The sequence below is a fragment of the Euprymna scolopes genome, chromosome 28 (genome assembly GCF_053919585.1).
Source record: "Euprymna scolopes isolate OS-2025 chromosome 28, ASM5391958v1, whole genome shotgun sequence".
NCBI classification, from domain to species: Eukaryota; Metazoa; Mollusca; class Cephalopoda; order Sepiida; family Sepiolidae; genus Euprymna; species Euprymna scolopes.
Window position 1 is genome coordinate 59,854,333 of NC_136509.1, and position 27,840 is coordinate 59,882,172.

The following is a 27,840-nucleotide window of genomic DNA, read 5'->3' on the forward strand; positions in this document are numbered from 1 at the left end:
CTCGAGCTGAGATCGAAATCAAAACCTAAGACTGCGAGTCAAGTACAATAACCATTAGGTCAGCTTGACACACTCTTTAAAAAGAGTTTTCAAACCTACTTATTTTGAACAATGAATTTGCCAAGTGAACCATTCATGCATGTGCATTCATGAAATAGCAAACATAAAAATTTGATGACCCCCACGTACCAAATTTTCAATTTTGACCCCTTAGCAGCCCGTTTTTTTTTTTTCAGATGAAAACGGGTTAAAAGTTTCCCACATGTCTGAATATCCAATATACTAAATTTCAAGTTTGTAAATCAAAAATCTGCTGAGTATATAGGTTGAGAAGTGTCCTGATCTACATTCTTACCTTTATAAATATATAGATTAAACAACATGGGGTGTTTAAGATTAGCAAAAATTGAGTTTTGCTTAAAAAAGAAAGTGGAGAGGTTGAATTCTAAGTTAAATATTTTCTGAAAGCTTCAGTTAATTTAGCAAATCTCAATTTTTGCTAATTATCTTCATAAACTTGTTTTCATTAATAAGTTTCTACCTTATTGTTTTTCGGAATTTTTATTAATGTTTATTAGTGCGACATGACAAATACATAAATACCATTGGTTTTACTTTACGATTTTCAGAATTTTATTCTAATAACGAAGAAATGCCCAAAATGAAACCTTTGTCAATTTTGCATAAATTTTAAAATCCCTATAAAAATTGGAAAAAAAAAAAAAAAAAAAAAAATTACCAAAATGTGGGTTTCATTTTTTTAATTCATGGTTATTGTTATCCTACATTAAGTTGTTAAAATTAATTTTTAATTCAGATAGTGCATATTAAAATGACAGATCAGATTTCCAAAGAGCGCAGATTGTTGGTGCCTATATGGCAGGTGCTACTATAACCGGAAATGATGACAATATCAAGAGTGATGACAGCATGTAAAAAAGGAAAACATCTTCCTCTTAAAATTTTGGAAGAAAGTTGAAGATATCTTAAAGAGATCATAGAGCACTTTCAAGGATAGTCAAAAAAGAGCACAAAACCATAACACCTAAAATTACAGCAAAGCTTAATCATTTGAATGATTCTGTTTCGACAAAAACAGCAGAAAGCTTCATAAGATTGGATTGGCTGTTATCAGAAAACCACTTCTTTTGAACATAAATATTGAAAACATTTAGAGTGGTGGAGAAATGTCAAAAATTAGTCTCAAGTGCAGTGAAAGAATATTTTCTCCAATGAATCATCCTTTATTCCCAACCTCTGGCCATGTGTATGTTTGGAGACAGCTGAAAAGGATCATTCCATTCAGACTTTCTTTCAATTGTTAAACATGGATGGTGTAGATTGATAAGGATTTGAGGAGTTATATCTTGGAAATCTGCTGATCTTATAGTTTCCCTGCATGGAAAGATCAATAGTCATGATTATTTGAAAATCTTGGTTGATCCAGTTCATCCGATGGTTGGGAAACTGTTTTCAGACAGAAATGCCATCTACCAGGATGATAATGTTTCTATTTGTAACTGAATGCCATAAATACTCAAGTGAAGTAGACCATCTAACTTGACCACCACAATCTCCAAATACTATAATACATTTGTGTATTTTGAGGGGGAAAAAAAACTTGGTATCTCCTTCCCTCATCATTGTAAAAAAGTAGAAATGGTTTTAGCCAAACAATGATACAAAATTCCTCTAGTCCTAAACTGTAGAAAAATAGATTTATTTAACATTTCCAGGTGATTCCTTTATTTTGCCTAACATGCGTTGATAAATTTTGAATAAAATTTTATATCCTATTTTTTTAAAGTTTATAAAAAAAATTTTTTTAACCATTTTCATGCCCCGTAAGAAATATTTTTCTGTTATTCAATTTTTTAAGATTATATTTTATTTAATTTTTAATTGAAATTTTAAAAAATGTGTATGTATAAATGTCTTGCACATACACTAGTAGAATACCTGGCCCCAGGACAGATATAATCAATTAATAAAGTATTAATTTTTAAATTTTAATGTTTTTCTTTCTCAGGAGGATATGGTACAGCTTTGATGGCAGCACTCCCTTAAAGTTTATAAAACAAATAATGTGCCCACGTTAATTCTGTGATCTAGAACACATATTCCATAATAATCAATCCAATAGTTTCGGATTTTATCAAACACATTTATGCTCTCATGCATGCACCAATCCTTTTAAAAATGTACTAGCGCAACCTGTGAAAATTCCACAGCAAACTCTTTTATATGTAATATATTGATGTTGGCATTCTGTAGATGTTCAGCGTAAATGGAGATGCCCTGATATTATTGTAGCTCTTTTGTTAAAGCTGCAAAAGTATTTATCTAAGTTAGCAGAGACACCTGGCATAGCCCAGTTGTAAAATATGCTTAAATATATTTTAATTTATGCAGATTTCGTATATATTATTAAAGTCAATCTTCTATCGATTCATATTATAAAGTTGTGATTTCAAAAAGAAAAAATATATACAATATGACTTATCTGCATCAGTTTAAATCGAAACTGAAGTTTATGAAGAAAAAATGTATAAATATATGTATGTATAAGAGAAAAATAAAATAAAAAACTAAGTTGAAATTTACAATCAAATTTATTGTTCAACAGAATACTCCAGAAAACAATTTACAAATCCTTATTCTGCGGAGTTTCAAAGAATGCTATTCTTGCTATTCTTCTCATCAGAGGACATAAAGAAATCAGTAAATTATATTTGTAGCAATGCTAGAATTTTCTGGTTATGGCATTAAATGAAATCGCAATATGTTATAGCCATAGATTGTATGTCCTTTAAAAACAGCAGGTGAAAAAAATATAGGGAATGTAAAAAATAATAAAAACAAACCGGGCATAATATTGAAGCTTGCATGAAAATTCTTTCAAACGTAATCCAAAAGGCGAAAATAATTCTTTAGAAAGAATCAAATCCAAATTTAAATCCAGTTGAATAATTTTCAATGCAGCTGAAATTATGGAATTTGTTTTTCTGAATAGTGCAGTAGTCCAAAGATAGGTTGAGTGGATTCGAGAAATAAGATGGACAGAAAATCAACAAGTCATCTCCCATCAATCATTAATTAGAAAAGACGATTTCAGACTAATTTTTAAAAATGAAGGTTAGCCTAAAAAGATGTCAGCACGTGAATGTTTGTATCACTGCAACAGGAAATTGTCTAGAAAGACGAAAACAATTCTTTCTGCAAAGTGTTACAAGTTCAGAACCCACTTTTCACCACAAGTCACAACATGGTTGAGAAACGGGTTGTTCTTGTTGTGTAACAGAAGGGAAGATAACACTTCATAACAGCATTTCTTTTGGTTGTCATTCAGTTTATTTCTCTCAAGTGGTTGGAAATCATTGTATACGTTATGTTTAATTCAGAAGCAAGTTCTCGAACAATTGTGTGTGGATTGTCTTCAACTTCATATAAAGTAAAAATATAAAAACTTTCTTGAAAATGCATCATTTAAAATCAAAATTATAAATTCCACAAGAACTTTCTCATCAACCTGATATATTAAAGAGATAAATAGGATATTTCTCTCTCTTTATAGAAAGAGAAATATGAGAATAGTTTCAAAAGTAAAACCCCTTATTTTATTTCAACTTAAAAAGTTAAGGAGCTACAAACACAGGAGTGGTACCATTAAAATGAGTGACAATTTGTGCCCCAGAATTTATTTTTCTACATAGTCACTACTATTTTCAATGCACTTTTGCCAAAAATTCAATGCTTGTGACACATGTCCATGACAGTTTCTTTCTTAGAGTTTCACACCATCAATATCTGCAATAGAGAAATGAAACTTTCAGGTCATAAAGGTATAAGTTCAGTCACCATAATAATCCAATTTATAATTCTGTGATCCATTCCGGTGAAATAAAAATTTAGGAGGCGTTACTTTAGAAATGCCCCTCATACAGATTTTATACATATACAGAGAGAGAGAGGTGAATTTAAATGAAGTTTATCCATTATTTAATAATTAATGACATATATAATTTAAAAATAAATTTTTTTAAGTGCAATATAATAAAGTGCAACATAAGTGTACATAATAAAATTCAAGGAATTTTTAGATTCAATTTAAATCAAATTTTTAGACCTTACTTTGTAATGTTCATAAAAGAACATTTTGAACTACTATTCACATAGCACTGAAATTCTCAGGAAATAATATTCATGCACTAAGGGTGGTTTATAACGAATAATATCTTTGCTTACATGCATGTATATCGCATACAGACATCAGCGAATTTACATGTAAAATGTTCATTTAGCATTAGCTGACATTTTGTTTTTTTTCTCAGGCTGGAACGCTCGGTTCTTTTTAATTTCAATTCTAACTGATGACACCAACTCATTTTTTTTATGTTTTTGCATTTAAAAAAAAAAAAAAAAAAAAAGAAAAAAAAAAAAAAAGAAAAAAAGAAAATGTTTCAGCCATTTCCAGCACTGACTTCTTATCCCCCACAAGTCATTGTTACAAATATACATTAAATAAATTAATTTCTAAAACGTAAAATGTTGCAGCCATTTCTGGGACTGACTCTATATACCTCACCCCACTGTTAAAAATATGAATAAAATATAGTAATGTTTAATTCGTAAACGGTTTCAGCCATTTCCTGGACTGATTTCATATCTGTTACCTCACGGCCCACCATTAAAAACATACATGAAATAATGTAATGTCTAAATCGTAAGCTGTTTCAGCTTTTATATATTAGATAAAGTAATTTTGAGATTGTAAACTGCTTCAGCCATTTCCGGCCCTTACTTCATATTCCCCTCTCCACCTCTTAAACTATATGCTGTGTCAGTTATTTTGTATCTTTTTTTATAAGGAGGTAATGCCTGGTAGAAAACTATATTACACTTACTTGGCCTTTTGGCTTAGATCAAAGTGTAGTATCTGTTCTGATGCAGCATTTCAGTGAAATCATCTACTGGCCCCCTCCCAGAAAAAATGGTGGTAATACTTGGGAGAATGAACAAGCACTAATTCCCCACACCCCCAACCTCACCTAAAAAAAGAATGTTTGGCGGTCTCCAGAGTACTTTTTAAAGTAACATAATCGTGCTTCTCCCCCTCACCATCATCAACACATGACGTCACCTCCGGAAAATGACTCAGCAGTTTTTCAAAATACATGATTTCATTATAAATTGGTTGTATTTTTTTAATATGGGTACTACACATGTGAATAAATCGATTGATGTGTTTGTAATGAAATAAACAACCCAGACAATATAACAAAGTTATTATTTTTGTAAGGGGGTGGGTTATAATGTATGTTTAAAATTATGAAATATGATTGTCGAAATTAGTAACATCTCCAAGAATTATGAAAACTGATGCAATGTGAATAAATCGATTGGTATGTTTGTAATGAAATAAACAACTCAGACAATGTATCAAAATAATTATTTTTGAAAGGGGGGGGGGTAACAATGTGGGTTAAAATTATAAAAAATGATTGTTGAAATTTGTAACATATCCAAGAATTATTAACAATGAAAAAAACACCAATCAATTAACTCATATATAATGTGAATAAATCGATTAGTGTGTTTGTAATGAAAAATACACCAGATAATATATCAAAGTTATCATTTTCATAAGGGGTGCAGTAATGTGGGTTAAAATTATGAAAAATTGTCCAAAATTAGTAACATATCCAAGAATTATGAAAAATGATGAAATGTGAGTTAATTGATTGGTGTGTTTGTAATGAAATAATCAGCCCAGACCATATATCAAAGTTATTATTTTCGTAAGAAGGAGTGGAGCGATAATGTGGGTTAAGATTACCAAAAATGATTGTCAGAATTAGTAACATATCCAGGAATTATAAAAAATAATGAAATATGAGTTAATTGATTGGTGTTTTTTTCATGAAATAATCTGCCCAGAGAATATATCAAAATTATTATTTTCGTAAGAGTGGGGGGGGGGTATAGTGTGGGTTAAAATTATGAAAAAAGATAGTCAAAATTAGTAACATATTCAAGAATTATGAAAAAATGATGAAATGCGAGTTAATTTTTTTGTGTGTCTGTAATGAAATAATCTACTCAGACAATACATCAATGTTATTTTTTGTAAGGGGGTGAAAAGCTATAATGTGGGTTAAAATTATGAAAAATGAATGAGTGTCGAAATTAATAACATATCCAAGAATTTTGAAAAATACTGAAATGTGAATTAATTGATTGATGTGTCTGTAATGAAATAAGCCCGGACAATTTATCAGTTTCTGTAGGTGGTCAGCAATATTTTCCAGTGAAGGACACAAAGCGTGGGGGAAGACAGTGAGGGACACGAGGCGGGGAGGAGAGACAGAGACAGTGGGGGGCGCCAGGCTGGAGGGGGAAAGAGAGACAGTGGGGGACGCGAGGCGCGGGGAGACAGTGAGGGACGCGAGGCGCGGGGAGACAGCGAGGGACGCGGGAGGCGGGGAGGAAGCGTGACGGGAGGCGGGGAGGAAGCGTGACGGGAGGCGGGGAGAGAGACACGGCAAGAAACGGGAGAGAGAGACACGGCAAGAAACGGGAGAGAGAGAGACAGGGAGGCGGGGAGAGAGACACGGCAAGAAACGGGAGAGAGAGACACGGCAAGAAACGGGAGAGAGAGAGACACGGCAAGAAACGGGAGAGAGAGAGACACGGCAAGAAACGGGAGAGAGAGAGACACGGCAAGAAACGGGAGAGAGAGAGACACGGCAAGAAACGGGAGAGAGAGAGACACGGCAAGAAACGGGAGAGAGAGAGACACGGCAAGAAACGGGAGAGAGAGAGAGAGAGACGGCAAGAAACGGGAGAGAGAGAGAGAGAGACGGCAAGAAACGGGAGAGAGAGAGAGAGAGACGGCAAGAAACGGGAGAGAGAGAGAGAGAGACACGGCAAGAAACGGGAGAGAGAGAGAGAGAGACACGGCAAGAAACGGGAGAGAGAGAGAGAGACACGGCAAGAAACGGGAGAGAGAGAGAGAGAGACACGGCAAGAAACGGGAGAGAGAGAGACACGGCAAGAAACGGGAGAGAGAGAGACACGGCAAGAAACGGGAGAGAGAGAGACACGGCAAGAAACGGGAGAGAGAGAGACACGGCAAGAAACGGGAGAGAGAGAGACACGGCAAGAAACGGGAGAGAGAGAGAGAGACACGGCAAGAAACGGGAGAGAGAGAGAGAGACACGGCAAGAAACGGGAGAGAGAGAGAGAGACACGGCAAGAAACGGGAGAGAGAGAGAGAGAGACACGGCAAGAAACGGGAGAGAGAGAGAGAGAGACACGGCAAGAAACGGGAGAGAGAGAGAGAGAGAGACACGGCAAGAAACGGGAGAGAGAGAGAGAGACACGGCAAGAAACGGGAGAGAGAGAGAGAGACACGGCAAGAAACGGGAGAGAGAGAGAGAGACACGGCAAGAAACGGGAGAGAGAGAGAGAGACACGGCAAGAAACGGGAGAGAGAGAGAGAGACACGGCAAGAAACGGGAGAGAGAGAGAGAGACACGGCAAGAAACGGGAGAGAGAGAGAGACACGGCAAGAAACGGGAGAGAGAGAGAGAGACACGGCAAGAAACGGGAGAGAGAGAGAGAGAGAGACACGGCAAGAAACGGGAGAGAGAGAGAGAGACACGGCAAGAAACGGGAGAGAGAGAGAGAGACACGGCAAGAAACGGGAGAGAGAGAGAGAGACACGGCAAGAAACGGGAGAGAGAGAGAGAGACACGGCAAGAAACGGGAGAGAGAGAGAGAGAGACACGGCAAGAAACGGGAGAGAGAGAGAGAGACACGGCAAGAAACGGGAGAGAGAGAGAGAGACACGGCAAGAAACGGGAGAGAGAGAGAGAGACACGGCAAGAAACGGGAGAGAGAGAGAGAGACACGGCAAGAAACGGGAGAGAGAGGAGACACGGCAAGAAACGGGAGAGAGAGAGAGAGACACGGCAAGAAACGGGGAGAAGAGAGAGACACGGCAAGAAACGGGAGAGAGAGAGAGAGACACGGCAAGAAACGGGAGAGAAGAGACACGGCAAGAAACGGGAGAGAGAGAGAGAGACACGGCAAGAAACGGGAGAGAGAGAGAGAGAGACACGGCAAGAAACGGGAGAGAGAGAGAGAGACACGGCAAGAAACGGGAGAGAGAGAGAGAGACACGGCAAGAAACGGGAGAGAGAAGAGAGAGACACGGCAAGAAACGGGAGAGAGAGAGAGAGACACGGCAAGAAACGGGAGAGAGAGAGAGAGACACGGCAAGAAACGGGAGAGAGAACACGGCAAGAAACGGGGAGAGAGAGAGAGACACGGCAAGAAACGGGAGAGAGACACGGCAAGAAACGGGAGAGAGACACGGCAAGAAACGGGAGAGAGACACGGCAAGAAACACACGGCAAGAAACGGGAGAGAGACACGGCAAGAAACGGGAGAGAGACACGGCAAGAAACGGGAGAGAGACACGGCAAGAAACGGGAGAGAGACACGGCAAGAAACGGGAGAGAGACACGGCAAGAAACGGGAGAGAGACACGGCAAGAAACGGGAGAGAGACAAAGACGGAAGAGAGACACGGCAAGAAACGGGAGAGAGACACGGCAAGAAACGGGAGAGAGACACGGTAAGAAACGGGAGAGAGACACGGCAAGAAACGGGAGAGAGACACGGCAAGAAACGGGAGAGAGACACGGCAAGAAACGGGAGAGAGACACGGCAAGAAACGGGAGAGAGACACGGTAAGAAACGGGAGAGAGACACGGTAAGAAACGGGAGAGAGACACGGTAAGAAACGGGAGAGAGACACGGCAAGAAACGGGAGAGAGACAGTAAGAAACGGGAGAGAGACAGTAAGAAACGGGAGAGAGACAGTAAGAAACGGGAGAGAGACAGTAAGAAACGGGAGAGAGACAGTAAGAAACGGGAGAGAGACAGTAAGAAACGGGAGAGAGACAGTAAGAAACGGGAGAGAGACAGTAAGAAACGGGAGAGAGACAGTAAGAAACGGGAGAGAGACAGTAAGAAACGGGAGAGAGACAGTAAGAAACGGGAGAGAGACGGTAAGAAACGGGAGAGAGACGGTAAGAAACGGGAGAGAGACGGTAAGAAACGGGAGAGAGACGGTAAGAAACGGGAGAGAGACAGTAAGAAACGGGAGAGAGACGGTAAGAAACGGGAGAGAGACGGTAAGAAACGGGAGAGAGACGGTAAGAAACGGGAGAGAGACGGTAAGAAACGGGAGAGAGACGGTAAGAAACGGGAGAGAGACGGTAAGAAACGGGAGAGAGACGGTAAGAAACGGGAGAGAGACGGTAAGAAACGGGAGAGAGACGGTAAGAAACGGGAGAGAGACGGTAAGAAACGGGAGAGAGACGGTAAGAAACGGGAGAGAGACGGTAAGAAACGGGAGAGAGACGGTAAGAAACGGGAGAGAGACGGTAAGAAACGGGAGAGAGACGGTAAGAAACGGGAGAGAGACGGTAAGAAACGGGAGAGAGACGGTAAGAAACGGGAGAGAGACGGTAAGAAACGGGAGAGAGACGGTAAGAAACGGGAGAGAGACGGTAAGAAACGGGAGAGAGACGGTAAGAAACGGGAGAGAGACGGTAAGAAACGGGAGAGAGACAAAGACAGTAAGAAACGGGAGAGAGACAAAGACAGTAAGAAACGGGAGAGAGACAAAGACAGTAAGAAACGGGAGAGAGACAAAGACAGTAAGAAACGGGAGAGAGACAAAGTGTTATATAGCCCAGAGGACCCCTAGGCTGGGAACGATCATAATTAGTACGTTCCCCACTGCAACAAAAACCCAGTAGCCGTCTTTTAGTGATCGTCTAATTGTTTAATTTCTGGTTGTTATAGTAACGGCTAAGACGACAGAGTTATTTCCCCCTTGACTGTGCATTTTCTCTCTGTAGCTGTCATTGCTTGTCATAACAGCGTTCCCGACGTACAAGGAATTAACATGCATACAAAGGTTAGACGTAACTCAGCATAACAAATCAAGACGTAATACACACTGGCTTTTCATATAAAAATATATTTCGTTTTCAAATTATATTTTTTGTTTTACACCAAGATCGTCAATAGTTCAAACTTTAACAGTGTGGCTTACTGTTCATTTCAGTGATGGAGAGGGGTGTGTGGAAACGCTATACTCTCGACAGTCGCACGCTTCTTAACTCTTTCTTCTTCTTCTGCTTCTCTCTCTTCTTTCCTCCTCCTTCTTCTTCTTTTCCTTCTGGCTAGATTCCAAAAATCACGTCTTATATTGGCATTTCTTTCGCTTGGTTTTTTTCCAATCCACGCGATCTGTCAATCAACTGATCGATAATAGAACACGCGTTCTTTAGTCACGTTTTGACAATTTTTTCGCCGCTTCCTGACCCAGAATCATCGTGCGATTTATCTTCAGCTGACTGACACGTGAATTTATCACTCATGCTAATATCTGTACTTCCAGAGCTACTTCCAGAGCTCCATTACATAACACCCCTCCATTAACCATTTTTTCTTTTTTTTTTTTTTTTTTTTTTTTTTCAATCGTCTATCGGTCCATCGATATTTCCAATAATGTTTTTAATGTCACAATTTTTTTTTCGATGGATTCCATACAAACACAAAATAAAAAAATTTTTTTAAAAATAACCAAAACATAATAAAAAATAAAATAGCAACACACGAAAGCACAAGGTCTCTCTTCGGTATAAGTGCATCGTCTGCACTTAACAGCGAAATATACGCTGCAACTTTACTCGTTTTACCGAATTGATCGATTTGTTCAATATCACTACCTCGGCCCTTTAATTAATTGACTAATTAATTAAATGTGAGACTAACATTTTAATTACTTTTTTAAAATGTGGGCAGCATATCGTACAAAATTTCGACCAGAACGCCAGGATCCTAAATGTTGGTGGCAACTCTGAACTCCCTATGATAAGGATTTTGCCTAACATCGACAGAGTAACTTTCTTACCCAGTCCAAACATCCTGTTCCGCGCTCTCGACCCGCAGCTTGATTATAACTTAAGTTCCCAGCCCTCGTGCTAGCTCTAGCTACGGTTGGCTGATCCCTATTATTATAATCAACACCGCACGACCTGGGCACTAAGTCTAATATATCGTCCTCCGATATCTCATTAATTCCCTTAGCCCGTTCAGCCGTCATGCTGCGTGTTATTTTCCGTTCCATCAACGGGACCCTGTTTTCCTGACTTGGGGATTTCCATTGATGGCGATAGCTCTGTTGGGGATAATTTTCTTCCTCCCCACTAGAGGATTCCCTATCGGTACTACTATCCTCTACTGGTGCTGACAGGGTAGTTTTTCTACAGCCCTCTTGCTCGTTGGGGATATCCCATTCCTCCAGTTCTGCTTTTCGGAGGTGTTCCCCATGGGCTTTCGTTACTGCCCCTGTCAGTTGACTCCTAATCCTATACGAGACTGGCCCCGTCTTTTCTATGACTACATAATATGGAGACCATCTTACGTCTAGCTTTCCCTTTTTCCTATTATTTTTATAATAAACTAAATCACCAACTTGAAAATCGACTGCTTTCGTTTGTCGTTGGCCCTATCTATCATTTTCTTCCTAGCTCTCTTTACATTGTTTCTGACCCATGTAAAGGTCCGATGCATGTCCTGCAGAGCGATCTCATGATCCTCTTCCCTGTAGTAAATTCTACGCGGCCTCAGTATGTTGTCTAACGGCAAGACAACGTCTCTATTGTAGAGCAAGTAATAGGGGGAGTACTTCGTTGTTTCGCTGACATGAAACCTTACAGCAGCCAGCATCTGGTTAAAGTACATGTCCCACGAACGGTCACTGTCCCCTATTTTCTTTGCTAGTACATCATGCATCATCCTATGGAATCTTTCTATTTTCCCGTTACTTTGCGGGTGGTAAAATGAGGTGGTCACGTGATCAACATTAAGCTCTTCTAACGCCCTTTTCATGATCCCATTGACGTTCTCCGGTCCATTATCCGTAAGTAACTATATTTCCTCAATTAAGAGATGCACCACTGTCTCTGCCTTTTTATTAGGCACAGCGAAAGCCTCAGGCCAACCACTATACATGTCGATGAACGTGACTATGTATTGACTGCCTGATAAAGTCCTCGGATAGGGTCCGGAAATATCCAATGCAATCTTAGCAAAAGGAAAAGAAGGCATGTCGGTCTCCTGCATTTGAGGTTGTTGCTTCCTCAAATTTCTGGTCTGGCATAGGACGCATTTCCCTATGTGTTCGTTCACCTTCTTGAACAAACCCAGCCAGAAATACTTCTGTTTAATGGCGTGAAACGTTTTCTCCGCACCCATATGACCATTCTCATCATGGTATTGTTTCAATACTTTCATCCTCAAATGTGACGGGATATATAATCTAACTAATGGATCGTCGTCGGGTTGCGATAAATAATATACGATATCGTCCATTATGATGTACTTTTTCTCTTCCATCTTGGACGTTTTACCGCTCCTCATCCGTTTCTTTAATTCGACGATCTGACTATCGGCGTCTTGTTCTTTACACATATCCAAACCTGATAGTGTAGGATGCTCGTTTTCTACTGGTGAGACTTCGTCATCCTTATGCGATACAAACTCTCTTGGTTCAAAACGATTCGAGTTTATCGCACTCACCGTGTAATTCCTATCATTTATTTCTACTAGAGGATCGTCTTCATCCCGACTCTCATTTACCGCACAGGATAAGAGATCCGCACAGACGTTATCTTTTCCTTTCAGGTACTGTATGGTGCAATCATAGCCAGCCATACTCAAAGCCCACGTCTGTATTTTTTTATTCTGTATCGGAGATTTCAGCAAGTACTCCAATGGTCTGTGATCCGTGTAGATGGTGAACGTAGCACTGTGTAAGTAGTGATTCAACTTATTTAAGGCATAGTGAATCGCATATGCTTCCTTCTCTATCGTTGACCATCTAGTCTGAGTATCTGACAATTTATGAGATAGAAAATAAATGGGTTTCTCCATCTCTCGACCCTCCTCTGGGTCGTAGACCATTTAAGACAAGGATGCTCCGATCGCATAATCGGAGGCATCTGTGTATAGTTTGTATCCTTTGTTAGTGTCCGGGTATGCCAGCGTCACCATCTCTGCAAGCTTCGATTTCAATCGATTAAAAGCAGACTGACATGCATCGTCCCAACAGAAACGTGCATGCTTCCTAGTTAACCGAATTAACAGTTCGGCGATTACGGAAAAATCCTTGATAAACCGCCTGTAATAGGATGTCATGCCTATAAAGGATCGAACCTGCTTCACAGTGGTCGGGGTTGAAATTGCTTGAATCGCTTTAACTTTGTCCCCATCCGGCTGGATACCTTTCTCATTCACTCGGAATCCCATATATTGCACTTCCTTGCCGAAAAACTCACATTTCGCCGCCTTATGCCTTAAGTTATGATTGATAATAGAACACGCGTTCTTTAGTCACGTTTTGACAATTTTTTCGCCGCTTCCTGACCCAGAATCATCGTGTGATTTATCTTCAGCTGACCGACACGTGAATTTATCACTCATGCTAATATCTATACATTCCAGAGTTACGAGGAATGTCACGTTTCCTTGTTTTGTAAATTAAAAAAAATCGTCGTCCGATTTCTCTGTTTACGACGTAAGCACTTTCTCTTTTCGACTGGTGGACCATCGATTATTCGATGCCCACTCTTTTAAATCTTTTATTAAAGATGTTTTTTCTTCAGTTATGTATCGGATGGTTCCAGCCATCCATTACATAACAAGAGACAGTAAGAAACGGGAGAGAGACAGAGACAGTAAGAAACGGGAGAGAGACAGAGACAGTAAGAAACGGGAGAGAGACAGAGACAGTAAGAAACGGGAGAGAGACAGAGACAGTAAGAAACGGGAGAGAGACAGAGACAGTAAGAAACGGGAGAGAGACAGAGACAGTAAGAAACGGGAGAGAGACAGAGACAGTAAGAAACGGGAGAGAGACAGAGACAGTAAGAAACGGGAGAGAGACAGAGACAGTAAGAAACGGGAGAGAGACAGAGACAGTAAGAAACGGGAGAGAGACAGAGACAGTAAGAAACAGGAGAGAGACAGAGACAGTAAGAAACGGGAGAGAGAGAGAGACAGTAAGAAACGGGAGAGAGAGAGAGACAGTAAGAAACGGGAGAGAGAGAGAGACAGTAAGAAACGGGAGAGAGAGAGAGAGACAGTAAGAAACGGGAGAGAGAGAGAGAGACAGTAAGAAACGGGAGAGAGAGAGAGAGACAGTAAGAAACGGGAGAGAGAGAGAGAGACAGTAAGAAACGGGAGAGAGAGAGAGAGAGAGACAGTAAGAAACGGGAGAGAGAGAGAGAGACAGTAAGAAACGGGAGAGAGAGAGAGAGACAGTAAGAAACGGGAGAGAGAGAGAGAGACAGTAAGAAACGGGAGAGAGAGAGAGACAGTAAGAAACGGGAGAGAGAGACAGACAGTAAGAAACGGGAGAGAGAGAGAGACAGTAAGAAACGGGAGAGAGAGAGAGACAGTAAGAAACGGGAGAGAGAGAGAGACAGTAAGAAACGGGAAAGAGAGAGAGACAGTAAGAAACGGGAGAGAGAGAGAGACAGTAAGAAACGGGAGAGAGAGAGAGAGACAGTAAGAAACGGGAGAGAGAGAGAGACAGTAAGAAACGGGAGAGAGAGAGAGACAGTAAGAAACGGGAGAGAGAGAGAGACAGTAAGAAACGGGAGAGAGAGAGACAGTAAGAAACGGGAAAGAGAGAGACAGTAAGAAACGGGAGAGAGAGAGACAGTAAGAAACGGGAGAGAGAGAGAGACAGTAAGAAACGGGAGAGAGAGAGAGACAGTAAGAAACGGGAGAGAGAGAGAGACAGTAAGAAACGGGAGAGAGAGAGAGACAGTAAGAAACGGGAGAGAGAGAGAGACAGTAAGAAACGGGAGAGAGAGAGAGACAGTAAGAAACGGGAGAGAGAGAGAGACAGTAAGAAACGGGAGAGAGAGAGAGACAGTAAGAAACGGGAGAGAGAGAGAGACAGTAAGAAACGGGAGAGAGAGAGAGACAGTAAGAAACGGGAGAGAGAGAGAGACAGTAAGAAACGGGAGAGAGGGAGACAGTAAGAAACGAGAGAGAGGGAGACAGTAAGAAATGGGAGAGAGAGAGAGACAGTAAGAAATTGGAGAGAGAGAGAGACAGTAAGAAATGGGAGAGAGAGACAGTAAGAAATGGGAGAGAGAGAGAGACAGTAAGAAATGGGAGAGAGAGAGAGACAGTAAGAAATGGGAGAGAGAGAGAGACAGTAAGAAATGGGAGAGAGAGAGAGACAGTAAGAAATGGGAGAGAGAGAGAGACAGTAAGAAATGGGAGAGAGAGAGAGACAGTAAGAAATGGGAGAGAGAGAGAGACAGTAAGAAATGGGAGAGAGAGAGAGACAGTAAGAAATGGGAGAGAGAGAGAGACAGTAAGAAATGGGAGAGAGAGACAGAGACAGTAAGAAATTGGAGAGAGAGACAGAGACAGTAAGAAATGGGAGAGAGAGACAGAGACAGTAAGAAATGGGAGAGAGAGACAGAGACAGTAAGAAATGGGAGAGAGAGACAGAGACAGTAAGAAATGGGAGAGAGAGACAGAGACAGTAAGAAATGGGAGAGAGAGACAGAGACAGTAAGAAATGGGAGAGAGAGACAGAGACAGTAAGAAATGGGAGAGAGAGACAGAGACAGTAAGAAATGGGAGAGAGAGACAGAGACAGTAAGAAATGGGAGAGAGAGACAGAGACAGTAAGAAATGGGAGAGAGAGACAGAGACAGTAAGAAATGGGAGAGAGAGACAGAGACAGTAAAAAATGGGAGAGAGAGACAGAGACAGTAAAAAATGGGAGAGAGAGACAGAGACAGTAAGAAATGGGAGAGAGAGACAGAGACAGTAAGAAATGGGAGAGAGAGACAGAGACAGTAAGAAATGGGAGAGAGAGACAGAGACAGTAAGAAATGGGAGAGAGAGACAGAGACAGTAAGAAATGGGAGAGAGAAACAGAGACAGTAAGAAATGGGAGAGAGAAACAGAGACAGTAAGAAATGGGAGAGAGAGACAGAGACAGTAAGAAATGGGAGAGAGAGACAGAGACAGTAAGAAATGGGAGAGAGAGACAGAGACAGTAAGAAATGGGAGAGAGAGACAGAGACAGTAAAAAATGGGAGAGAGAGACAGAGACAGTAAAAAATGGGAGAGAGAGACAGAGACAGTAAGAAATGGGAGAGAGAGACAGAGACAGTAAGAAATGGGAGAGAGAGACAGAGACAGTAAGAAATGGGAGAGAGAAACAGAGACAGTAAGAAATGGGAGAGAGAGACAGAGACAGTAAGAAATGGGAGAGAGAGACAGAGACAGTAAGAAATGGGAGAGAGAGACAGAGACAGTAAGAAATGGGAGAGAGAGACAGAGACAGTAAGAAATGGGAGAGAGAGACAGAGACAGTAAGAAATGGGAGAGAGAGACAGAGACAGTAAGAAATGGGAGAGAGAGACAGAGACAGTAAGAAATGGGAGAGAGAGACAGAGACAGTAAGAAATGGGAGAGAGAGACGGTAAGAAATGGGAGAGAGAGATGGTAAGAAATGGGAGAGAGAGATGGTAAGAAATGGGAGAGATGGTAAGAAATGGGAGAGATGGTAAGAAATGGGAGAGAGAGATGGTAAGAAATGGGAGAGAGAGATGGTAAGAAATGGGAGAGAGAGATGGTAAGAAATGGGAGAGAGAGATGGTAAGAAATGGGAGAGAGAGATGGTAAGAAATGGGAGAGAGAGATGGTAAGAAATGGGAGAGAGAGATGGTAAGAAATGGGAGAGAGAGATGGTAAGAAATGGGAGAGAGAGATGGTAAGAAATGGGAGAGAGAGATGGTAAGAAATGGGAGAGAGAGATGGTAAGAAATGGGAGAGAGAGATGGTAAGAAATGGGAGAGAGAGATGGTAAGAAATGGGAGAGAGAGATGGTAAGAAATGGGAGAGAGAGATGGTAAGAAATGGGAGAGAGAGATGGTAAGAAATGGGAGAGAGAGATGGTAAGAAATGGGAGAGAGAGATGGTAAGAAATGGGAGAGAGAGATGGTAAGAAATGGGAGAGAGAGATGGTAAGAAATGGGAGAGAGAGATGGTAAGAAATGGGAGAGAGAGATGGTAAGAAATGGGAGAGAGAGATGGTAAGAAATGGGAGAGAGAGATGGTAAGAAATGGGAGAGAGAGATGGTAAGAAATGGGAGAGAGAGATGGTAGGAAATGGGAGAGAGAGATGGTAGGAAATGGGAGAGAGAGATGGTAAGAAATGGGAGAGAGAGATGGTAAGAAATGGGAGAGAGAGATGGTAAGAAATAGGAGAGAGAGATGGTAAGAAATGGGAGAGAGAGATGGTAAGAAATGGGAGAGAGAGTTAGATATGAGACAGATAGGCACTAAGATATGAGACAGTGTGAGTTAGGATATAGCGATTAGGGGCGCCTAATACTAACCTTTCTAAAAGCACCACACAACTGGGAAGAAGATCTTCACACTGGGCTCCAAATTTGGCTAAAGCAGTTACTGCAGCTGAAATTAAAAAACATAAGATTTTAACAATAAAAATTATTACAAGTCCCTCCTTTTGATTCATGCCATACTGAATGCAGATTTAAAAATCGTTTTTAACAAAAAAGAAAAAAAAAAAATAGATCCTTTTTGGGGTGGATGAGAGATAACAGAATTTTGGTATACAACTGAATAAAATTCACAACAAAAATATCATAATAGAATAAAAATAAAAAAATAAATACTACTAACAGAACATGATCGCAAATTAAAATTACTTTCATGATTATGCAATGTAATTACCATTGCATTTCATTGATAACAATTTTAAATTGGGTAATCAACACAAGATGTTCAGAGTCTGCAGTAAATTTTATTGTTAAGAAATTAAATGAAATTAAATTTGGCAAAGAGTGAAAGTAAATTACCAGCTCGTACAGCAGCATTCTCCAAAATTACTCTGTTATAAATGAAGCGAATATATTTGGAAGGTGTGGGAGTTCGTGGCCCTTCACGCCCAAGAAGGTGGAGAATACGAGTGGCTAGCACTGTATGTTCACAATCTTCAATAAACTCGCAGAGATGAGCAAGACCTGCAGGTTTTTTTTAGGAGAGAAACAAAAAAAACAAAAAAACAAGAAAACGATAGAGTTTGATTTGTCACAGATCCCAGAATTAATAGGAAAGAGTTAAAAAGCAATTAGTGAAATGTATTAAAATCTTTTTTACTTTTAGATGAAAGCACTAATAAAAATTTTGATACAATGCTAATAATTCAGAAATTTAACGTTTCTGAATTTTTGAGGTGAGGATTGGTTATTCGTATTATTTGGGTTCATCGAACTACTGTTCTCAGCTTGAGTGTGATTTTTACGTTTCAGTCAATGTAACCTTTGACCTTCTTCAGGTGTATTTTATCGAAATCAGGAATGTTTCTGTTGAACTTGGAAATTTGGATGGAATTTTGAATGGAACACATTTATTTCACAAGGGTAGCATGCTCTTATTCTGTCAGTCATGACTAGACAGAAATCCTAATTAATTTGCAATTGTATTTTTTGGGCCTCACTGAGAATTCAACCTTCAGGAGGAGGTCACTTTTATAATTGCATGGCACAGTGGTCAGAGTACCTGAAAAAATAAACTATAATAGTAATGTAATCAATTACTGCTGTGTCCACATTATTAAATTTCTCCTAAGTTTTTAGGTAATTGATGTTGGCTCAGAAGTAATGTCCTAGCTAATGGAGTCAAAGACAATTATGTAGCTGGGTTCAAATCTCCTGACCAGTAGTAATTGTTACTTCCTACACTGATGATTGCAAAAGCAGGAAATACTAGTGTCTATAGGTATAAAAATAATTATTTATAAATACACACACACATGATTAAGAGTATTTCTTTTTAACAAGGCGGTGGCTGGACGGATTTAGCTTTTTTCCTAATGAACAAAATCTAAAAAAAAAAAACTCTGAAAAATAGTGGTAAGAGATTATTATAAATAAATCTGTTTCATTAAATGAGGGTCATCTTTTTATAAAGTCAATTTTCAACAACTTCTAAAGCAATAACTTTGTTCAGACTGTATAAGTCAGTAGATAACATATTTATCAAGATATCCAATTATACAATGAATTTGAAAAATATATTACACAATAATTATGATTAAAAAAGTCTAAACAATACAATACACAATATTCACATTGGCAACAAAACACTTATGTCTCTTCTAAAATCCTGAAAATAAACTAAAAAACAAATTACAAACTATTTTTACCTGCTTCTTTGGCTTCAGTGTTTTCATCAATAATAACAATAATATTGTTGACAATGGCTCTTTTGTATTCAAAGCCTCCCTGAAATAATATAAAAATCATTATAGACGAACGAGTAGTGATCTTTTCTTTCAGAGATTAATATTTAAACCAATAAATAAAAATTAGTAATTGAAAAAAAAATAAATAAATCACAGAAGCCACAAGAGAAATGTGGCTAGTACTTATTAAAAAAGTTAAACCCTTCATTTCTAATTAAATTTTAAAATTATATTTATTATGACTAGTTTGATGTTTGTCATATCTGCTAAAGACATCCCTATTTCCACTATTAAAAGAGTTACTTTTAGTAGCAATACCACACCATTTTTTCTTTAGATCAAATAAACTCAAATCAAGCATTATTGAAAAGAACATACAAAACAAAGAAATAATATCTTAAGTTTTTTTTAAAATAGGCCCGTTAGAACTGGAGTTATGACCATTCAAAGTATCAAAAAATGTGTGGTTCACTGGACATTTTGCCTTAAGTCAGTCCAATTCAAATGCATATAAGCTTGTGAGTGGAAATGGTAGGAAATTTGCACAATTTACAGACTAACCATCTTTAAAAAGTTGGATCTTCAGATTGTTTCAGATATGAAATTTTGAACATATCATAATACCACGAAGATTCAGTTAGCGTTATTTACGACCATCTCACTTGGTAACTTACGAACTAATTAGCATATTTCAGCTTCATTTTAACAGTTTTAAGTAGAAACATCATAAAAACAGCTAAGAAAAATGGTAAGTAAGGTTTTATCATCATAGGTAGTATTATTCTGATGGACATTATCAGTTTTCATTATAAAATCATAAAAAATCCAAGATGGCAACTGGGAAATCCAAGATGGCGACAGGGAAATCCAAGATGCCACTATGACATGATTCAAAGAAATTAACAAAATATGGCTTGTAGCATATCAAATTAAAGGAAATTTTGTACAGATTAGAATTGTTTTGAAGTACATTATACTAATTAGCATAATTAAGTTTCGTTTTAACAGCTTCCAGTAGAAGCATTATAAAAAACAGTTTAAAAAATGGGATGTAAGACTTTATCATCATGCGAAATATTCTGACGGATTTTATCTTTTGTCATCATTACACCGTGAAAAATCCACGATGGCCACCAGGAAATCCAAGATGGCCACCAGGACAGAATTCAAAGAAATTATTAACAAAATATGGCTTGTAGTATATCAAATGGAAGGGAATTTTGTACAGATTACAATTATGTTTTCAAGTTCATTAAACTAATTAGGATAATTAAATTTCATTTTTAATGGCTTCAAGTTTCTGTGACAATTATCGGGTGAGTTTCTACCATTATTTTGGATATAATTTTTTATTTTTAAATCATTGTCAAAACTTCAAGAGACATCATGGCCATTTTTTTCTTGTTCTCATGTAACGCTCAACACTTGTTTTTTGAACAGAAAAAACATTTACAATACCAAAAATTTATCGAGGTAGGTAGAAGAGTACTTGCCTTTAGTAACATTTATTTATCATATATTTATTTTTTTCCCACTTTTTCATACTTTTGTGGATTGTAAAACAAACCCAATAAAAGTTATTCTTTTACTTAACTGGATGAATGGTTTATGTTTTAACTCATTTAAAAGCATAGTCATTGTCAGTCATTCTTTTTCAAATAATTTTTTTTTTTAAATATTCTTTTGCTTTCCATAATTAAAAACTTATATTTTCAAAATAATAACAAAAATAAAATGAATACTTTGTTCGTAAGTTAATTGACGAACGCAGGTTTACAGATTTTTTTTGTGTGCGCAATGACACACAAAATTTTTCATGTTTATAAGCGTTTGTCAGTATTTCTAACGACTCTAACAAAGTTTTTATCCAATTCTTTTCAAATTTTAGGACAAAAGAAATTAATATTTTGGCTATTAAATAGCATTTGAACAGTTTCTATCTTTACTTATCTTTGTGCTACAAATCGTCAACTTTGAAATATTCTAACTTTTGACTGGAAAAACGTATGTGTTCAAATTCCATAGTAAAGACAATTCATTTCCCTAATTAGCTAAAACAACTAGAAACTTTGTCGACATTACAACTTCCGCTATGAGTATTTATGTGAACACACCCCAACCGCTTATTTGTTAAAAGTGATCTACCGTCAGCGGGCATGCTATGCTGACAGGTTTCATCGTTAATAGTCAGATTTAAATAATAATTTCTTAAAATATATAAATCACAACAAAAATATTAAAATACCATTTTAAAGTAAATTTTATTGTGAATCCAGTTATATAAGTTTTATTTTGATGAAGGTAGGAGAAATGTACTTATTAGTGATTTAAAAAACTGAGTGTCGAATTAAGTAGCAGGGTGCGCCTTGTCCAGCACTGAACATTATGGTGTCTGGTATTGCTACTTATATGGTTGAATAGTCCAAACTGATTCACACAACCACCAGAGAATACCAACAGAATTTATTGGTCTTATTGAGGCAGGACCCTGTGCACAAAAATTGAAAAACTATCTTGTGTACCACCAAACACATTGAAATTTTATATACATGATGAATTTTGACAGATTAATCCACTTTTCATCAAGTGTTTAATTATTACTATTTACCCACAAATTTCCAAACAGTTGGTGCTGAATGCATCATGGCCAACGATCTTTGTCGGATTATCCCTCGAGTAGCAAATAATGTGAACTAACATGATTTTTGTATACATAAAGATTGAAATCTAACTTTCAATTTTTTAGTCCAGTACCAAGTCACATCTTTCCAGCTCTGCTAGTACTAGCCTAATCTAATAATATGAAACTATATCCATACATCTAGTCTTTTTCATTCTTTCTAGACTTCCATTCTTCCTGCTCGCGGCTTTGTTAACTGTTTTTTCTATCAATACCTGACTTAGCATCAGATATTCAAATCTATACTTTTTATACACTAGTATTATTAAACTGGGTTCAAGACAGATTGGGGAAAATTATAGATTTAAGCAATGCACAACTAAAAGTCATGTTTCAGAAAAAAAGAAAAAACTTTTCTCATTGCTTTTTATAAATTTTAAAGCTACATCTGCTATGGTCAATCCTGGAAAAGACTAAAATAATTTTAATTGCTTAAGCAATTAAAATTATATTAGTCTTTTCCAGGATTGACCATGAAGAAGTTGAAAGCTCACATCTTTGATGATCCTCAGATCTAGTAGATTATCAAAGATACAGAGTTTAAAAATTCAACGAATGAAGTGGAACTGGAAGTGTGGAAGGTATTTGTTCTAGTAGTGAAAAACTTTCTTGGAAACAATGTCAGAAACTATGCAGAACTTGTAAACAACATGATTGCGTTCAGAAACCTTGACTGCAACATGAGTGTAAAGATGCACTGCCTATATTCACATATGGACTGGTTTCCTGAGAACCTGAGTTTAACGAGTAATGAGCAGGGAGGAGAGATTCCATTAGGACCTGAAGAAGATGAAGACCAGGTATCCCTTGTCATGATGGCTGACTACAGTTGGAATCTGAAGAAAGACCTCTATGCCACTGAGCATTCCAAGAGTTCAAAGAAATGAAGTTCAAGCCACATGTAATTTATATGTACTTACCTTTTAAATGCCCACTATTCAGTTTACAGTAATCAATATTTCTATCAGGGAAACAACATATATTGTTGGCAAAATGTTTTTTTTTTTCTCTTAACATTTAGGATAATATGTGTTGACAAAAACTGTAATCAATTTTGTCACATTTTTTTCAAATCAACTTAGCACAAAAAACTGATGGAAAAAAACAAGTGGCATTTTCTGATTCAGCAGTGCAAAAACACCCCAAATCAGTTGTAGAAATCTAGACATTTGAAAAGTAAAAAAAACTGTTGCCCTGTTATCATATAATGAAAAGAATAGTGTTATCGAAATGCACCAAAATTCTAAGTGATAACGATTGGAATACTAACACTGAAAATTGGGCTAATACTCCCTCTATTCTGTTTCTTTCAGAATAATAGGATTTCAAAAAACATTTCTTGAAATTTACATATAATACCTTATAAATGTAATTTATCATTTGCATCTAGTAATATAGCATGAAAACATTTCAAGTACCAAAAAATAAATAACTTACTTCATCTCTCAACATAGAAGATAAGAAATTCATGACAACATTGTGTTTACGAGGAAACTTCAAACAAAGAGATCTGAAAATGGGAAAAGTAAAATGGTTTTAAAATCATGGCAAAATATAATTCCTTATTTTCTCAATTTCAAATAAATAAAAAAATAGCATTCCTACTCCGCATGCGAAAGAGTTATCTACATTCCTATCAGACAGAGAGGGATATCAACCTTTTTTGGTTAATGTTTACACCAGTAATTTTGGGAGGAGTTTATGCTTCAAGTTGTTATTGTTATATCTTCAAATATTTAGTGGCATATTGACCTTCATGATTAATTGACGCTACAGTAGTTTTGTAAATGAATATTTGCTGTATTTAGTTTGTGATTTTATGTTTAAATAATGTTGATGTTTTGTTTGCTATGTGCATTTAGAGATTTTGTAACTTTTCATATTGATGGTTAAAAAATTAGATTTTTTTTGTATATTACATAATTTTTTAAGGAACTCCATGATCTTGTTGGTTTTGATTTGTTTAAGTATTTCTTAAAAATTTTATTAAAATATTTTCTTCTTAGAGTTTATGTTATTACAATCCTTAAATATGTTTTATAGTTAGTATATATCCACATTGGCACTTTGGTTGTTTTTGTTTCAATAAATAGTTGTGCGTTAGGTGTGAATGTCCTATGTGGAGTCAATTTAATGACTTCTCTTCTGTTTGTTTTATTTTCCTGTGTCCATTTTTTGAGGGTTGGTCTTATTTTGAAAAGTTTACTTTCAGTTTTTCTATGTCCAAATTTATGGCACTTGCAGCATCTCAGAGGGGTTGGTATATATATTGTTCAACTTTTTTCAATTACGTATCCAATTTTGATTTCTTTGAGAATTGTGGGGTATTAAATGTTATTTTTGGGTATCGTTTGGTCACTTTTTCAATGTTAATTCACACTTTGATTCTTAAGGATGGTTTAATTTCTTCAGATGTTGCTACGGTTAAATTATAACTTCTTACAATTCTTTTTGAGGTGTTTAATTTTTCATAGACGAATACTCTTCATTGATAGTTGTGTAAATTTTTCATATTTAGAAGATTTTGACAAAAACTTTGATATACGTTGCATTTAAGTCAGCCTCTTCAGACAGCTGATCTGGTAGCATCAGAGAGGAGTAAGGCATCATTTAGATTTTACTAATGTGAGATTTGTATCTGGTTATTTACAACAGCGATACAAGGGGGAAGAGGTCATATACTCGAGAAATATTGATAGAAACCATGAAAATAGTGATGTGTAAATAGTAGAAATTTTTACCTGATGGCCTGTACAACAACAATTTTAAACTCGTCAGAAATTTCATTCATGAAATTCGAAATTTGTTTCATCAATCTATCCACGCTACTTTCACTGCCAGTCTGCAGAAATAAAAATGAGTTTTCTCAAATGACTGTTTTTTTATTACTTTAATTATTACATAAAAATTGGAAATTATTTGAAGAAATTCACTGATTGTTTAATAATAAAAATTGGAGTGAAAGATAACAAACCGATTAACTGATACACTTTGAATTAGTCGCATTACTTTAATCTTTAGCTTTACTTTATATTATTGATACATCACATACATTCACATAAATTATTCTTGTATCAGAAATCTTTCACTCTTACATTTTATCAATAAAAAAAATAATGCATTTACCACATAAATTGATGAATAACAAATTAACTCATATCTATACAAAAAAAATGTTTGTGTAAAAATCATTTTAAAAAATTATTTGGCTACTGAATGGCATCATCACAAAATACATCAACTCAAAGTTTAATAAATTATCTTCCTAATTGTAGTTACAAAAATAGACACATTTAAATACATTAATAATTATCTACCATTCAAAGAAGGGGAAAACCATGAACTAAAATAGTTTGTATAAAAAGAAAAAGATTGGATTTCTGAAACTGACCTTAAGCAGAGTTGTGATGGCTAATGTGGCAATGCTACGGTTGAGGTCAGTGATAAGATTCTCAAGATCCAAGTTACAAGCAGTAACTGCAGCTGGATGCTTCATGGCTACCTGTAAATAAGAAAAAAGAAAACAGTTGTCTCAAAAGATGGATATTAAATAAAAAGTTAACTGATTTACCTCACTGAATAAATAAAGTTTTTTTTTTTTTTTTCATTAATCACACTTATATTACCATCAAAATATGTTAGGGTTATTTCAAATCAATAATGCAAAATAATATCATGAAACACTATACATATATTAGAGATGATAGAGCCAAATACGAATATTGTTGTTATATGCTTAATTTACATAACTATTTGTGTCAACAGTTTATAAATGTTTGATGTTATTCATTTGTCATTTTATTGTCCTGTGCAAGTTTTGTTGCTATTAATAGCAATTAAAGTGATTTAAAACAACAACAAAAAAAGATAAGTTAACCTCGGTGAATTGATTTCTTTCTTTTCATTTCTTTACTATCTTATTTTTAAAAGATAAATGTATAAATATATCACAATTACTAAAATGTTCATATTTATCTATTTACATAAATAAATTCTACAGCTATCATGTGCTTACAAGCTTATGAATGAAATGTTTTAATATTTTTGCTTTGAAGTAATAGCAAACTTTGCAAAGTGAGAGCAAGCTGACAATATTTTATATTATTAGTCAAATTTGCTGCTGATCATGAGCATTTTATATTTGCTGCTAAGATCTGAAAATATTCCTAGTCAGATAAGGTGTTTTCTGAAAGGAATTCAAATTACATATTCTGCAGAATATGATTGTACGATCCACAAATTGGTTATTATGAATGAAATTGACATTGTAGAAAGAAAATGGCAGAAATAAGCCAACTATATATTTATAATGTTCAATGGCGCAATAGAAGAACAGCTTTCTACTATACAAATCATGCATATGAGATAAATATTTGAAGGTTAATTTAACGGACATCTCATTGTTTTTTGTTTCCATTTTAATATAAACATTTTCTATATTGTAGATAAATACTTAGTATTTTTTATGAAAAGAGTCTTTCCAGTTCCTGTGGCTAATTTTTTGATTTCCTCTAATATAGATGCAACTAAATTTTGCATTAATCTGAGCAACACTGCAACCAGATGAGCATTTTTGTTTGACCTCAGAAAAATTTCATACCTAATGTGGCATCATAAGTCATATTTCCATTAGTGGGCCAATTTATAAATATATATATACATATATATGAATAGAATGAGAATAAAATATGCATTCCAATGATGTGGCTTTATGCATTGAATATTTTTATATTACAAGTTAAAAATGAAAAGGTCAAAACTGACAACAAAAAAAGGAAATTTTAATTTCACATTTCACTAAAAATGTGTCAGGTCTAATTTGGTTGAATATTGCTGAAATTTCATTATATTTTATTTAACTTAAAAATACTAATTTTACTAGAATTTTATTTTGTATTTTTATGATGACTAGAAATAAATTTATGTCTGAGCAAAGTTAGTATTTCAAAATTGATAAAGTTTTATTGATTTCATATTTGATATTTTTTGTTGAATATCAAACATGTTTTATTGATTTCTTGTATTATTTGACTATTGTTCTTATCTTGGTTATTTTTCCATGTTTCGGCCGATGTAACCTCCGACTGTCTGCAGGTGCATTCACACTGGATGTTAATGATGAGTGGTGAAAAATAGCACCAAGTCTATTTCCTTTTTTTTAATAAATTCGAGTCTATCTGTTTTTTTTTATAAAATGTTTGTATATTTTTTTAGATGACTTGGTAAATTGTGAAAAATAACGCCAATAACATCCAGTGTGAATGCATCTGAAGACAATAGGAGGTTACGAAAAAACAACCAAAATGAGACCAGTAGTCCAAACATTCAAAATACAAAAAATAATTATGCTGGCCAACACATTTTTTGGTACCCAAGGTTTTGAAGCAGATTTAGAAAATTGTAATATTTTCTCATCAGGGTCAGTCATTCCATGCTCAGTTGAACACTTTCCATGAAAATAACGAAAAAGCAGAGACAAACTCGCAACATCTCTGAAAACTAATCGGAGGTTACATCGGCTAAAATGTTGTGGAAAAATATACAAACAAGTTTGTAAAAAAGTGAAAAGCTGAATGTGTCAATCTTAAAAACTAATGTAAACAATATGCTATGTTGTATCAGCAGAAGCTGTGTTGACATTTAAATATTGATATGTTCGTTTTTCATTTTTGAATAAACATTAATATTCTGAAACTAAAAAAACTTTGCTCTAGTGTTAGGGATTCAGATGGTTAAAACAGGATTTTATTTCCTTATTAAATTATTAA

At 36.5% G+C, this 27,840-nt stretch overlaps 1 protein-coding gene across 5 annotated transcripts in view; it reads right to left on the reverse strand.

Moving 5' to 3' along the window:
* Positions 1 to 27,840, reverse strand: part of LOC145249669 (coatomer subunit gamma-2-like) — a 344,043-nt gene that overhangs the window by 126,954 nt on the left and 189,249 nt on the right. For 3 of the 5 annotated variants that reach the window (XM_080111454.1, XM_080111456.1, XM_080111458.1), the window contains 6 exons: positions 25,464 to 25,574; positions 24,814 to 24,914; positions 23,510 to 23,582; positions 19,354 to 19,432; positions 18,005 to 18,169; positions 17,522 to 17,597 (listed from right to left, as the gene is read on the reverse strand). In XM_080111454.1, coding sequence (XP_079967580.1) covers positions 17,522 to 17,597; positions 18,005 to 18,169; positions 19,354 to 19,432; positions 23,510 to 23,582; positions 24,814 to 24,914; positions 25,464 to 25,574 — 605 coding nt within the window. The remainder of the gene's footprint in view (positions 1 to 17,521; positions 17,598 to 18,004; positions 18,170 to 19,353; positions 19,433 to 23,509; positions 23,583 to 24,813; positions 24,915 to 25,463; positions 25,575 to 27,840) is intronic. The other 2 variants (XM_080111455.1, XM_080111457.1) reach the window with 1 other exon arrangement.